Source organism: Zea mays, chromosome 6, assembly GCF_902167145.1.
Source record: "Zea mays cultivar B73 chromosome 6, Zm-B73-REFERENCE-NAM-5.0, whole genome shotgun sequence".
Lineage (NCBI taxonomy): Eukaryota > Viridiplantae > Streptophyta > Magnoliopsida > Poales > Poaceae > Zea > Zea mays.
The window spans coordinates 146,299,150-146,313,779 of NC_050101.1; the positions used below are offsets into that span (position 1 = coordinate 146,299,150).

The 14,630-nt window shown below is 51.0% G+C and overlaps 1 protein-coding gene across 1 annotated transcript; it reads right to left on the reverse strand.

The window, feature by feature from the left end:
* Nucleotides 1-12,974: 12,974 nt before the first annotated feature.
* On the reverse strand, nt 12,975-14,340 carry LOC100216645 (uncharacterized). Its single transcript, NM_001143056.1, has 3 exons — nt 13,700-14,340; nt 13,556-13,636; nt 12,975-13,433 (listed from the first exon to the last, which is right to left on the reverse strand). The coding sequence occupies exons 1-3, from the start codon at nt 14,147-14,149 to the stop codon at nt 13,311-13,313; spliced, it is 654 nt and encodes a 217-aa protein (NP_001136528.1). The 5' UTR covers nt 14,150-14,340; the 3' UTR covers nt 12,975-13,310.
* Nucleotides 14,341-14,630: the final 290 nt, after the last annotated feature.

Sequence of the window (14,630 nt, forward strand, 5' to 3'; positions counted from 1 at the left end):
GAGCAGGCAATCGCTCTCAGCCGCGCTATAATCATGGAAGATTGAACCACTTGGAAGCTGAAGCAGTTCAGGAGACCCCCGACATGATAGTAGGTATGTTCCCAGTCGACTCCCATATTGCAGAAGTGTTATTTGATACTGGAGCAACACATTCTTTCATTACTGCATCATGGGTAGAAGCACATAATCTTCCAACTACTACCATGTTAACCCCCATTCAAATTGACTCAGCCGGTGGTAGAATTCGAGCTGATAGCATTTGTTTGAATATAAGTGTGAAAATAAGGGGGATAGCATTTCCCGCCAACCTTATAGTAATGGGTACTCAGGGAATAGATGTCATCCTAGGGATGAATTGGCTAGATAAGTATCAGGCAGTTATCAGTTGTGATAAAAGGACAATCAAGTTGGTGTCCCCACTAGGAGAGGAAGTGGTGACCGAGTTAGTCCCGCCTGAGCCAAAGAAAGGAAGTTGTTATCAGATGGCTGTCGATAGCAGTGAAGCAGACCCAATTGAGAGTATTAAGGTTGTGTCTGAATTCCCAGATGTGTTTCCAAAGGATTTACCGGGTATGCCACCAGAGCGGAAAGTTGAATTTGCTATAGAGCTTCTTCCTGGAACCGCCCCTATCTCTAAGAGAGCTTACAGAATATCTGGACCAGAGTTGGTTGAGCTTAAGAAGCAGATTGATGAGCTGTCAGAGAAAGGTTACATCCGGCCAAGCACTTCGCCTTGGGCCGCCCCTGTCTTGTTTGTGGAGAAGAAAGATGGCACTAAGAGGATGTGCATCGATTATAGAGCTTTGAATGAGGTCACGATCAAGAACAAGTATCCTTTGCCCAGAATAGAAGATCTGTTCGACCAGTTGAGAGGAGCCAGTGTGTTCTCCAAGATCGATCTGAGGTCAGGTTATCATCAGCTCAGGATCCGACCTTCGGACATTCCGAAGACGGCATTCATTACCAAGTATGGTTTATATGAGTTCACAGTGATGTCTTTTGGTTTGACCAATGCGCCAGCATTCTTTATGAACTTGATGAACAGTGTATTCATGGATTATCTTGATAAGTTCGTGGTGGTATTCATTGATGACATTCTGGTTTATTCTCAAAGTGAAGAAGAGCATGCAGATCATTTGAGGATGGTATTGCAGAGATTGCGAGAGCACCAGTTGTATGCAAAGTTGAGCAAGTGTGAGTTCTGGATCAGTGAAGTCCTGTTCTTGGGTCACATAATCAACAAAGAAGGATTGGCTGTGGATCCGAAGAAAGTGGCAGACATTCTAAACTGGAAAGCGCCAACGGATGCTCGAGAAATCAAGAGCTTCATTGGAATGGCCGGATATTATCGGCGATTCATTGAAGGGTTTTCGAAGATTGCGAAGCCAATGACAGCGTTGCTAGGCAACAAGGTTGAGTTCAAGTGGACCCAGAAATGCCAAGAGGCCTTTGAAGCGCTGAAAGAGAAGTTGACTACAGCGCCTGTCCTAGTCTTGCCTGATGTGCACAAGCCCTTCTCGGTGTATTGCGATGCTTGTTACACAGGTTTGGGATGTGTGTTGATGCAAGAGGGAAGAGTTGTGGCTTACTCGTCCCGACAGCTGAAGGTTCATGAGAAGAATTACCCAATCCATGATCTAGAGTTGGCAGCAGTGGTTCACGCACTGAAGACATGGAGGCACTATCTGTATGGACAGAAATGCGATGTTTACACCGACCATAAGAGTCTGAAGTACATATTCACTCAGTCAGAGTTGAACATGAGGCAACGAAGATGGTTAGAATTGATCAAAGACTATGAGTTGGAGATTCATTACCATCCAGGCAAAGCGAACGTAGTGGCAGATGCTTTGAGCAGAAAGAGTCAAGTCAATCTGATGGTCGCTCGCCCGATGCCTTATGAGTTGGCCAAGGAGTTTGACAGGTTGAGTCTCGGATTTCTGAACAATTCGCGAGGAGTCACGGTTGAGTTGGAACCTACCTTGGAGCGCGAAATCAAAGAAGCGCAGAGAAATGATGAGAAGATCAGTGAGATTCGGCGATTGATTCTAGATGGCAGAGGCAAAGATTTTCGAGAAGATGCTGGAGGTGTGGTATGGTTCAAAGACCGCTTGTGTGTTCCCAATGTCCAGTCTATTCGGGAGTTGATTCTTAAGGAAGCTCATGAGACAGCCTATTCGATTCACCCTGGTAGTGAGAAGATGTATCAGGATCTGAAGAAGAAATTCTGGTGGTACGGAATGAAAAGAGAAATCGCAGAGCATGTGGCTATGTGCGATAGTTGTCGAAGAATTAAGGCAGAACACCAGAGGCCAGCTGGATTGTTGCAACCGTTGCAGATCCCTCAGTGGAAATGGGATGAAATTGGTATGGATTTCATAGTCGGATTGCCTCGCACTCGAGCCGGCTACGATTCCATTTGGGTAGTAGTGGACCGTTTGACCAAGTCAGCCCACTTCATACCTGTCAAGACCAACTACAACAGTGCAGTATTGGCAGAATTGTATATGTCTCGGATCGTTTGTCTTCATGGTGTGCCAAAGAAGATAGTGTCAGACAGAGGAACGCAGTTCACCTCTCATTTCTGGCAGCAGTTGCATGAAGCCTTGGGCACGCATCTGAATTTCAGTTCAGCTTATCACCCGCAGACAGATGGTCAGACTGAAAGAACCAATCAAATCCTTGAAGATATGTTGAGAGCCTGTGCGTTGCAAGATCAGTCCGGATGGGACAAGCGATTGCCTTATGCAGAGTTTTCCTATAACAACAGTTATCAGGCCAGTTTGAAGATGTCACCGTTTCAAGCGCTGTATGGAAGGAGTTGCAGAACTCCGTTGCAATGGGATCAGCCTGGAGAGAAGCAGGTGTTTGGGCCAGATATTCTGCTTGAAGCCGAAGAGAACATCAGGATGGTCCGAGAGAATCTGAAGATAGCGCAATCGAGGCAGCGAAGCTATGCAGACACAAGAAGAAGAGAGCTGAGTTTCGAAGTCGGAGACTTTGTTTATCTGAAAGTGTCACCGATCAGAGGAGTCAGAAGATTCGGAGTGAAAGGCAAGCTAGCACCCCGCTACATTGGTCCGTATCAGATTCTTGCAAGACGAGGAGAAGTGGCTTATCAGCTCAGTTTGCCAGAGAATTTGTCTGCTGTGCATAATGTCTTTCATGTGTCTCAGTTGAAGAAGTGCTTGCGTGTGCCGGAAGAGCAGTTGCCAGTGGAAGGTCTAGAAGTCCAGGAGGACTTGACCTATGTTGAGAAGCCAGCTCAGATCCTTGAGGTTGCAGATAGAGTCACCCGAAGGAAGACCGTCAGAATGTGCAAAGTCAGATGGAATCACCACTCTGAGGAAGAAGCAACCTGGGAGCGTGAAGATGATCTGATGGCCAAGTACCCGGAGCTCTTTGCTAGCCAGCCCTGAATCTCGAGGGCGAGATTCTTTTAAGGGGGATAGGTTTGTAACGCCCCGAATTTTTGCAGTTGAATTTTTTTTCTTTTCTTTACTCGCCAAAATTCGGGCGTTACCTTTTCTTTTTCTTTTTCCCTTCGCTAAACCTTGACCTTTTCCAAAGTTCTAGCGGGATTCGGTTTGGATTTCCCGTGTAAGAAAACCCTAAGTACTTTATGTTGTTTGATGCACCATGCCGAACCTTGCATTTCTTTTGATTGCTTTGAAAGCGCAATTGCATTCATGTAGAAAGATCGGATTTCGAAAATGCGGAGAAGATCTTTTCTTTCTTTTTTTTCTCCCTCTCTTTTTCTCTCCTCTTTTTCTCTCCCTCCCGCGCCGTGGGCCGACCCCGGCCGGCCCAGGCCCCTGCGCGCCCCCCCTCTTGGGCCTGGAAGGCCCAGCCGCCCCCCCCCTCTTTCCCTTATTCCCTAACCCTCTCCCTCTCCCCCCCTCATTTTCTCCCTCCCCACCTAAGCCGCCGCCCCTACCCCCTACCCGCCCCCTGCCCTAGGTAGCCGCCGCCGCCCCCTGTTTGCCGCGCCGCCCCCTGCCGCCGGCCGCCCCTCGCCGTCGATCCCCGACGCCGGTAAGCCCCCCCCTCCTCCCTCTCTCCCTCTCTCCCCTCTCCTCCCTCCCCTTCCCCTCGCCGCTCGGCCCCATGGCCGGTTCGGCCGCCCGCCCCACCCCGCCGGCTCGGCCGCTCGGCCGCCCCGCGCCCTGCCCCTGCGCCGCCCGCCCTCCCCAGCCCGACCCCCCCCCTGCGCCGCCCGCCCTCCCCAGCCCGACCCCCCCCCCGCGCGCCCGCCTGGCCGCCGGTTCAACCGGCCGGCTCAGCAGCTCAGCCGCCCGGCCAGCCCCGCCCGCGCCCGCGCCCCGCCTAGGGCCGGTTCAACCGCCCTAGGGCCGGTTCAACCGCCCCCCCCCCCTTCTGTTTTTTATTTTTTTTTATTTAATTTTATTTACTTTCTGTGATCATAATTACTGTATTTTAAGTAGGCTAATCACTGTTCATGCTATGGGAAAATAGGAAGTTTAATTTAAAATTCCGTTATGTTATGGATTCACGTAGTTAATTGTTTACCCTGTGCAATGTTGATCAACTAAAAGTGATTAGGTTTCCATCATATATATAAATATATATAACAGAATTATGTTGTTAAAAAACCAATTGTGTCATTAGTGTATAAAATTTAACCCCCCGCGAGACCTTTCCCGTTTCTTTCTAACCATAACAAATGCGTTATCGAACGTCATACTTGATGCATATTCGCTTTATTTGTTATCTTATATGGTGTACTGTTCTTTTGTATTAAATATGTGGATGTATGTATGTGTGTTTGCGCTCGCATAGAGAACGATCCGGTCGAAGAGCCCGAGGAATTCGCAGGAGAAGCCCCTGAGCAGCAGTCGTTTGGTGGAGGCAAGTGTCCTTTGACCTATCTCTGTCCTATTCATTCTTTAATTCACCTCCCGCATTACACATTTATACCTAAGGATTGACTAGCTTTTGTTATCCATGTCCTTGTTTACCTATTTGGGTCGGATTATTACTACTTAGTCTGATGCTATTGCTCAACTCTAATCAATGAACATGATGTGATTATCTATGATACGCTGTTTTCCCTTCTCTTATTATGATGTTGTACTTGTGGTATTCAAGGGGGCTCGAGCGGTTTCTCGAGTGCCTCTCCGTAAGGACCTGTTCTATGGATGACCGCCCGGGAAAACAGTGCAACCATGAGGGTGGAATGGGGTGCCCTTAGCTGAATAATTAGAGGATCCGGGGTGTAGTTCACTTAGCCGTCGTGCCGTCAATGGGGCTCGGTGTATGCGGCTCGCTCTGCCAAGGTTGATTTGTCCCTTGGGGAGGAGTGCGGTGCATTTAGGAAACCTAACGGGTGGCTACAGCCCCGGGGAATCTTTGTAAAGGCTTCGTAGTGAATCCTTGGCCATTCACCTCGGGAGTGAATAAGGGTCTTGCAAGCCCGGGCCAGAGAGGGAATCACGGCTTGTGGGTAAAGTGCACAACCTCTGCAGAGTGTTATGAAACTGATATATCAGCCGTGCTCGCGGTTATGAGCGGCCAAGGGAGCTCCAGTGATTAGTGGTACTTGATAAGAGACCTTTTGGTTTACAGGTGGCAATGAGATTGATGGTTTTGGTTATGACTATGGTGCTGGTAAGTGGTATTCTTTCCGTTTGGAAAGGGTACATCGGGTTAATAACTTGGGTTAATGCTAAAACTTGGCTTTCTACTAGTAAATAATAATCTGACCAACTAAAAGCAACTGCTTGACTTACCCCCACATAAAGCTAGTCCACTACAGCCAAACAGGATGCTTGCTGAGTATGTTGATGTGTACTCACCCTTGCTCTACACACCAAACCCCCCCCCAGGTTGTCAGCATTGCAACCACTGCTCAGGAGAAGATGAAGCTGTGGAAGGAGACTTCCAGGAGTTCCAAGATTACGACGAGTTCTAGGTGTGGGTTAGCGGCAACCCCCAGTCGGCTGCCTGTGAAGGCCGCGTTATCTACGTTTCTTTTCCGCACTTTGATTTATTGTAAGAACTATATGGACGTCTCAGACGTATGATGTAATCGACTATTTCCCTTATTAATACTATTTTGAGCACTGTGTGATGATGTCCATATTATGTAACTGCTGTGTACGTGAATAACTGATCCTGGCACGTACATGGTTCGCATTCGGTTTGCCTTCTAAAACCGGGTGTGACACTTCAGCATCCATGGGGTCAGAAGAATGAGCAAACGTTGGTGGATGACCTCTCATGAATTCAGCACGCTTGTCTCTGGGCATCTGAGGCATCTGAGGTTGAGGTGGGGCCTGCTGCTGTTGTTGTTGCTGCTGCTGAATGGCGGCTAGAGTCTGACCGATGGCTTGAACTGCCTGAGTCTGCATCAGAAACATCTGCTCAATCGACATCGGGGGCGGGGGCGGCAGGTGCTGTTGCTGGGGCACCTCATCCTGCTGAGCGGCTCGCTCCTGCTGAGCACGCCTTCCTCCTCTGCGCCTGTTCTCTGACATTTGCAGAGTGCAACCACACATCAGAACTGATCTGGCAAATCTTGCAACATAAGAAAAGAGTATAGAATTCTTCAACAACACTGAACAGATGAGCATCTTCACTGATCTCCAACACAGACCACACAACTTCTCAGATAAAGAGGAAAGTGGAATAAAAGGTTTCCCAGCTATATAACTAACTCCATTAACATAATAGGTAAACCAAAATGCAGGGATACCCACACTCTGGTGACAGCCATTACAAAGATCCAAACCAAACATAGTTCATCATGACAAACATAAATGCACAGGATATAGCAAACTACCCTGTCTAACTAAGACTTAACTAAGAGCGAGACTAACGCTAAGACTGTAGCTTCTACGTATATATTTTGTATTAATTACAAGATCCAACTCTAACAATTTATGGTTCTAGATTTATCTTGGTCTTGCAGTCGGGATTGCCATAAGGTTGGCGTCCACGCCGAGGTGAGCGGTACGGGTGCTGAGTCCCGACGGGAGCGGGGGAACCATCATCCAGGTGACGACATTCCGCGCGCTCAGCCCGCAGCAGGGCGATCTCAGCACGAGCCCTACTCAGCTTGTCTAATGCATGGTCCAGCTCCGTGTTTAGCACGGCGGCTAGGTTGACTGTGCTGCTCAACCTAGGATTGTCCTCACCAACAGGTGAAACAATCACGCCTCCTGTGCTGCCAGATGGACGGCGGGGGTAATACTTCAGGTCAAGACCGTCAGCTACCCCACCGAGAACCGAGCAGTAGTGCGAAAGCGCACGCCGTGCAGCATCTTGCATGGCTGCCTCAGCTGAGTCCCGCTCAGAGATAGAATAGTGCTCTGAGCAGGCCTCTGCACCCTGGAGACTGTTCTCCGGGCGGCGCACCAAGCAGGTCGCCTCCCAGCGGTCCGGGTAGACCCCGCGACTATGCTGGTAGACCACACAGCGATACTCGATGGACCAAGTACGCCGGTTAAGTGCCCGACGTAGCAGGGTGTCGAGCGCATCATGGAAGTGACACCCGCGAGCAGCGTCGCGAGTGATGGGTCGAGCAACCCATCCTTCCGGCTCCTGGTCGGCAGAGAAGTCGGTGTCGTGGCTCGAGCTGTCGTCGCCACCTCCATCGTCTGGGTCTCCTCCAGTAGCTACTCCAGAGGTTGGGGCGCCCAGTGGTGGTGCAGGGGGCGCCTCCAGGGGAAGCACAGGGGAGCAGCTCCTCACAGACTCTATCTCCTGCTGGAGCGAGAAGGAAGAGCCCTGCTGCTCCTGTCGTCGATGTTCCTGCTCCTCATGCAGGCGGTGGTGCAGTCTCTCCAAATGGCTGGACTGTCCGGCCACGGGACGGCGAAGCGGACGCTCAGCAAGGTGGGAGGGTAAGAAGGGGATGACGGACTTTCGTGCAGTGTGTCTAAGACGAGCCATCTACAAAAGACACAGCAAGCAAAAGAGTGAGAACAGAATTAATATGACCAGCAAGTAATGAACCATAAATAAATGAAGGATTAGAAATAAACATAATTTTCAGCAAGGTATATTATATAGTAGAACATAGGTTTGGTCGGTATGACCAACTTTTGAAGGGATATCAAAGTCAAGGCAGGGACAAAGGTCTATAGTCCTTAGAACGACCATTCTATTCTAGGTTAGCGGTCCTACAGTCAGCACGGCTTTGATACCACTTATGTCACACCCGGTTTTAGAAGGCAAACCGAATGCGAACCATGTACGTGCCAGGATCAGTTATTCACGTACACAGCAGTTACATAACATGGACATCATCACACAGTGCTCAAATAGTATTAAAAAGGAAAATAATAGTCGATTACATCATACGTCTGAGACGTCCATATAGTCCTTACAATAAATCAAAGTGCGGAAAAGAAACGTAGATAAATGCGGCCTTCACAGGCAGTCGACTGGGGGTTGCCGCTAACCCACGCCTAGAACTCGTCGTAGTCTTGGAACTCCTGAAAGTCTCCTTCCACAGCTTCATCTTCGCCTGAGCAGTGGTTGCAATGCTGACAACCTGGGGATGGGGGGGTTGGTGTGTAGAGCAAGGGTGAGTACACATCTACATACTCAGCAAGTATCATGTTTGGCTATAGTGGACTAGCTTTATGTGGGGATAAGTCAAGCAGTTGCTTTTAGTTGGTCAGATTATTATTTACTAATAGAAAGCCAGGTTTTAGCATTAACCCAAGTTATTAGCCCGATGTACCCTTTCCAAACGGAAAGAATACCACTTACCAGCACCATAGTCATAACCAGAACCATCGATCTCATAGCCACCTATACCATGATGTCTCTGATCAAGTACCACTAATCACTGGAGCTCCCTTGGCCGCTCATAACTGCAAGCATGGCTGATATATCAGTTTTCAAACACTCTGCAGAGGTTGTGCACTTTACCCACAAGCTGTGATTCCCATTCTGCCCGGAGAGAGCTACTCCCCATTAACCACTACCTAGGTGGCCTAGCAGGGCATCACTACGTAGCCTTTACAAAGATTCCCCGGGACTGTAGCCACCCGTTAGGTTTCCTAAATGCACCGCACTCCTCCCCAAGGGGCGAACCCAAACTTGGCAGAGCGAGCCGCGTACACCGAGCCCCATTGACGGCACGACGGCTAAGTGCACTACACCCCGGATCCTCTAATTATTCAGCTAAGGGCATCCCATTCCACCCTCATGGTTGCACTGTTTTCCCGGGCGGTCATCCATAGAACAGGTCCTTACGGAGAGGCACTCGAGAAACCGCTCGAGCCCCCTTGAAGACCACAAGTATAACATCATCATAAGAGAGGGGAAAACAACGTATCATAGATAATCTCATCATGTTCATTGATTAGAGTTAAGCAATAGCATAAAGCTAAGCAATAATAATCCAACCCAAATAGGTAAACAAGGACATGGATAACAAAGCTAGTCAATCCTTAGGCATAAATGTGTAAAGCGGGAGGTGAATTAAAGAATGAATAGGACAGAGATAGGTCAACGGACACTTGCCTCCACCAACCGACTGCTGCTCAGGGGCTTCTCCTGCGAGTTCCTCGGGCTCTTCAACCGGATCGTTCTCTATGCGATTGCAAGCATACATACATCCATCCATTCAAATTAGGAAACAAACAGTACACCATACAAGAGAACAAATAAAGTAAATATGCATAGAATATCACATACGATAATGAATTTACCTTGGTTAGAAAGAAATGGGGAAAGGTCTCGCGAGAGTTAAAGCTTATGCCCGAGACGCACTACGGGTAAACAAATGACTAAACGTCACGTGCTCTAGTTCCAATTGGTTCTAACAAAAGAATTAGCTACATGCACTAATGTAAACGTGACCACTTTTAGTAGATTATCATTGAATGAGATAGATGATTAGCTATACAAATTAACTAACGTAACCAATTTCCAAATTGAGACTCCTATCTTATTAATATAAACATGTGATTAGCGCACATAGGACACCGGGGGGGTAGACGGGGCACGACGGGTCGTGCCAAGACACGCGCACTACGCGAGCACGCGCGCGAGGCCGCACGCACACGCCACGAACTAGCCGTGCGCACGTCGGGGCCGAGCGCTAGCCGAGCTCAAAGCCGCGCACTAAAGGCACGCTGGGCCGAGCTCGAGGCCACGCCGGGGCCGTCACGACGTGAGCAAGGCACGGCGGGGCCAGCGGGCAAGCGCGCCGGGGCAAGCGAGCACAGGCGAGCGAGGACGCGACCGAGCGAGGACACGGTCGGGCGAGGCCGGGCGCGGGGGCGGGCGGAGCTCGCCGGAGCGGGGACGGGCGCGAGCCCGGGGCGGCGCGCCGGCCGAGCGGGGCCGAGCGAGCGCGGGGAGGGCGGCCGGGGCGGGGCCGGGTGCGGCTCGCCAGGGGCGGCCGGGCACGGGGCGGCGCGGGTCGCCGGGGCGGCCATGGAGCCGAGCCGAGCGGGCGTGGGGAGGGCGACCGGGGCCGGGCGGGTGCGGGACGAGGCCGGGCGCGGCGGGGCGCGGCCGCGGCGGGGCGGGCTCGCCGGAGCGAGGCTGGGCGAGGGCGGGGAAGGGGCGGGGGAGGGGCGGGCTCACCGGAGCGGTCGAGGGCGGGGCAGACGGGCCCGCCGGGGGGCGGCCGAGCCGGGGCCGAGCGACGCGGGGAGGGCGGGCGCGGCCAGGCGCGGGGCTCGCCGGAGCGGCCGAGGGGGCGGCCGAGCCGAGCGGCCGGGCGGGCGAGGTCGGGGCTGGGGCCGAGCTCGCCGGGGCCGGGGCCGGGCGCGACGGGGCGCGGGGAGGGCGCTGGAGGGAGGGGAGGGTGGAGGGAGGGGGAGGGAGGAGGGAGGGCCTCACCGGAGGGGAGGACGGCGGCGGCGGCGCGGGAGAGGGGCGGCGGCGGCTAGGGTTAGGGTTAGGGTGAGGAAGAGAGAGAGGGGGATGACGGGCGGGGCCCGCGGGGAGGATTTTTGGAAAAAAGAAAAGGGGAGGGGGGGCTGGGCCGGCTGGGCCCAAAGGGGGGGAGGGGGCACGCGGCTGGGCCGCCAGGCCGGCCCACGGCGGGGGAGGGGCGGCTGGGCCGCCGCGGGGCCCACACGGGAAGGGGAGGGGGGCGGCTGGGCCAAAAGGGGAGAAGGGGGGAGAGAGAAAAAGAAAAGGCTTTTCTTTTTCTAATTTCCTCAATTTCTTATACGCCTAATTCTCCACTTCACTCAACCACAAACAAAAGAGTGCATAATCCGGCATGATGCAACAAACAAAAATAGTTCTAGGTTTCGGTTACACAAGATGTCGAGCTAATTCTCGCTATAACTTTTGAAAAATAACAAGGCTTAGCGAGAAGAAAAGGGAAAAAGGAAAGAGTAACGCCTGAATTTGGTGAGAGAAAAGAAGAAAAAAAATCTACCCCCAAATTCAGGGCGTTACATACATAAAGCAAATTGAGCTTGAAGGGCATAACACAAATATATATGGTACCAAGTGAAAAAGGTAAGATCCGAATACTTTGTCAATTATTTTTGGTACTAATCATATTTGTCTAAGTGCTAGGGACTTTATGAAGTCAAGCCAAAAGAAGCAAAATAGATTTTAAATGGAAAAAGAGAAAGTTGGACTGCTCTGCGTTGCACCGGATGGTCCGGTGTCACCCACCGGACAGTCCGGTGCACGGTCTGACCAAGAGACTGCTCTTGGGAAAATCAGCCAATGTCGGCTATAAATCACCGGACAGTCCACACGAAGCGACGGACAGTCCAGTGTGCCAGCCAGCCAACGGCTAGTGGACACGTCGGTCGGAGCCAACGGTCACATGGTGCACCGGACAGTCCACACGAAGCGGCGGACAGTCCAGTGTGCCAGCCAGCCAACGGCTAGTGGACACGTCGGTTGGAGCCAACCGTCACATGGTGCATCGGATAGTCTAGTGCCCCCAGAACAGGAAACTAGCCAATCAGAGGATTTGTAGCCGTTGCACTGCAGTGTCCGGTGTGCGCCGGACAGGTCCGGTGCACCCACGGACAGAAGGCAACCGGGCCTTCCAAATGGAGCTCCAACAGCTGCTAGGCCCCTTGGGCTATAAAAGGACCCCCTTGGCGCATGGAGCAGTACACCAAACATTCTTTGAACACTCTACAACACCGAGAACTTGCAACCACACTATTGCTTTGCTAGATAGAGATTCGAACACGTGTTTTGAGCTGTAACTCTGTTGTGTTGTCTCTTGTGCTCTTCCCTCGACTTGTGTGCGTGTGTTACTGCGATTTTGTCTCTTCTGTACGTTTCTACTCTTCCTTACTCTTGTGTTTATTTGAGACCAACTGTGTAAGGTGTGAGAGACTCCAACTTGTGGAGATTCCTCACAAAGGGAAAACTTGATATAAGGAAGAAAATCGTGGTACTCAAGTTTGATCTTTGGATCACTTGAGAGGGGTTGAGTGCAACCCTTGATCGAAGGAGGTCGCTATAACGTGGAATAGACATTGGTCGAACCACGAGATAAAATCATCGTGTCACTTGTGCATTTCTTTATTGTGACTATTTTCTTTCATAGAGTTCTCACATATTCAATTGTTTTATTGTTTCTAAGTTTGATACATATATTAAAGGAACAATCAAGTGAAGAGTTCTCTTCTTATCTCTACCTCTATTCACCTCAACTTGGTTTTGGTTCTACTAACCCTTATTATAAACCAAGTTTATCTTGTTTAGAGTTGATTTTTTCAGGATCACCTATTCACCTCATCTAGATTCTCTCACTCTAATATTATAGTGCTTTAGTTTTGTCCCTTCTAAAGTTTTTTTTCTCCGTCCCTGAAAGAGCCTGTAGCTGAGCTCCAACTAGGGCTCACCATTTTAATCCATAATAGGTCTGAGGTACATTTTCCTTACAATACCATTTTAATCCATAATAGTTCCACTAGAATATGCTAAAGAATTTTGAAAAAATAATGAGACACCAAAAGAATTATCGTACAACATATAAGTGAGTTAAAAATCCATGAGGTATAGAAAGAACCGAGATGTTGTATTAGGCCTCAAGCACGATTACACGGAAGTGTAAACTTATAACAAGATGGCCGTGGGGTTTAACAAAATTGTTATATTAAGAAAGCACATGCACATGCTCATGTTCATATTTTCCCCAAAAATCGAAGCCCCAACATTCTACTATGTAGACAGCGCCATCTCGACCATAGAACTTTTGGGCATCTCAACATTCCGAACGAAACACACAAACGGGCCGTTTGATTTCATTCACAACTGACGATTTACACTAGGGGGCAAAAACAAAGCCACAAGCAACTCTGCTTTCAGTTGAAAATGGAACCAATTGCACAAAATCAGGAGGTGATCTCGGTTGCTTTTGCCGTCTCTATTATCCCTCCAGTATCCTCGGATTGCTGATCACTGCAGGCTTTTGCTCCAACATCAGCCTGCACTGTTGATGCTGTCGAGATGGAGCCCTGCAACATGCGCGTAGCCGAGATACACGGCAATCAGAAGTCAGGCCATTTCAGCTACAAAATTAACTAGTCCAATCTCTCAAAAAACGGGGGACTCAAGAAGACGAAGAGTAAGAACTTACAGTCGACCCGGAACGACCAATGGTGGCCACCCTTCGCTTCCTCTCTTCCTTGGATCTCAGTGATTCCACAGGCGTGTACACCTGCCACCATGGCGTCTAATAAATTCTCAAAATTGGTAGCAACGTCAGCCACGGAGGACTCACCTCAGGCACCCCGATGAGGCGCATGAGCTCCGAGACGAGCCTTCGCTGGTCCTCCGCGCGGCGCTCCCACTCCGCCGCCGCTCGCTCCATCGTCTCGGCACGGCTCACCATCTCCCGTTCCGTCTGTTCCCGCGCCGCGCGGAGCCGAGCGCGCCGCTCCCGCGCCCTCTCGAGCTCCTCCGCCAGCGACACTTCGGCCACGCCCGCAACAGACGCGTCGCACTGGTCCTTCACGGGCGGGGGTGGCTTCACCACCGGGAACAGCGGTGCCGGCGGCAGTGAAGGCAAAGCGGGCCTCGTCGCCCCCTTTGGATGAGCTTTGGGCTTCGGCGCAGCCTTGCCGACCACTACCGTGGACGCCGCCACGTTGGTGTCCCGCGGTTGTAGCGGGCGCCGGACGCGGGCGCCGGCAGCTACGGCCAGGTCACCGCATCTCGCCTCCATCCCCATCGGCCTTAGGCTTCAAATCTCAGTTGGGAATGGTTTTATTGATTGGTAAGGAAAGAGCCGTCGTCGTCGTCGATGACGAGTTTATTTGTTTGGATTTGGTGGGTCGCGGGATTCGAATTTGAAGTAACACGTCAGGAGAGGAAGCGATGGGGTGAAATAAACTGTCTAACGGCTAGTAAATTGTCAGCGGGAATGGGAAATGGACGGTTAGACTAGCCGCAGCGGTAGACGCTGCCTCTCCCCCTCCCCTTGCATGCGGCGCGTAGGGGGCACCCTATGGCCGCAGCGGTGTCCCCCTACAGCGCCCCCTACGTGTCGGTCCCCTTCTCTCTCCCCTCAGATTTAGCGTGTCACTGTTCATCACCCTAAACACTGTGTTGTGGGTCCACGAGTAATTATTAGTAGATAAAAAATTGATAGTTGATATAGAAAATGATATTTTATAGTGGTAGTGGGGTATAGGGGGAGTATTTAGGGGGAA

What these genes read in the sequence shown, in the direction of transcription:
- LOC100216645 (NM_001143056.1), bottom strand. Translation starts at nt 14,149, where the DNA reads ATGGGGATGGAGGCGAGATGCGGTGACCTGGCCGTAGCTGCCGGCGCC. An exon ending in GCCTCATCGGGGTGCCTGAG is followed by an intron (nt 13,637 to 13,699) that starts GTGAGTCCTCCG and finishes CCATGGTGGCAG; the next exon opens with GTGTACACGCCTGTGGAATC. An exon ending in TTGGTCGTTCCGGGTCGACT is followed by an intron (nt 13,434 to 13,555) that starts GTAAGTTCTTAC and finishes CGCATGTTGCAG; the next exon opens with GGCTCCATCTCGACAGCATC.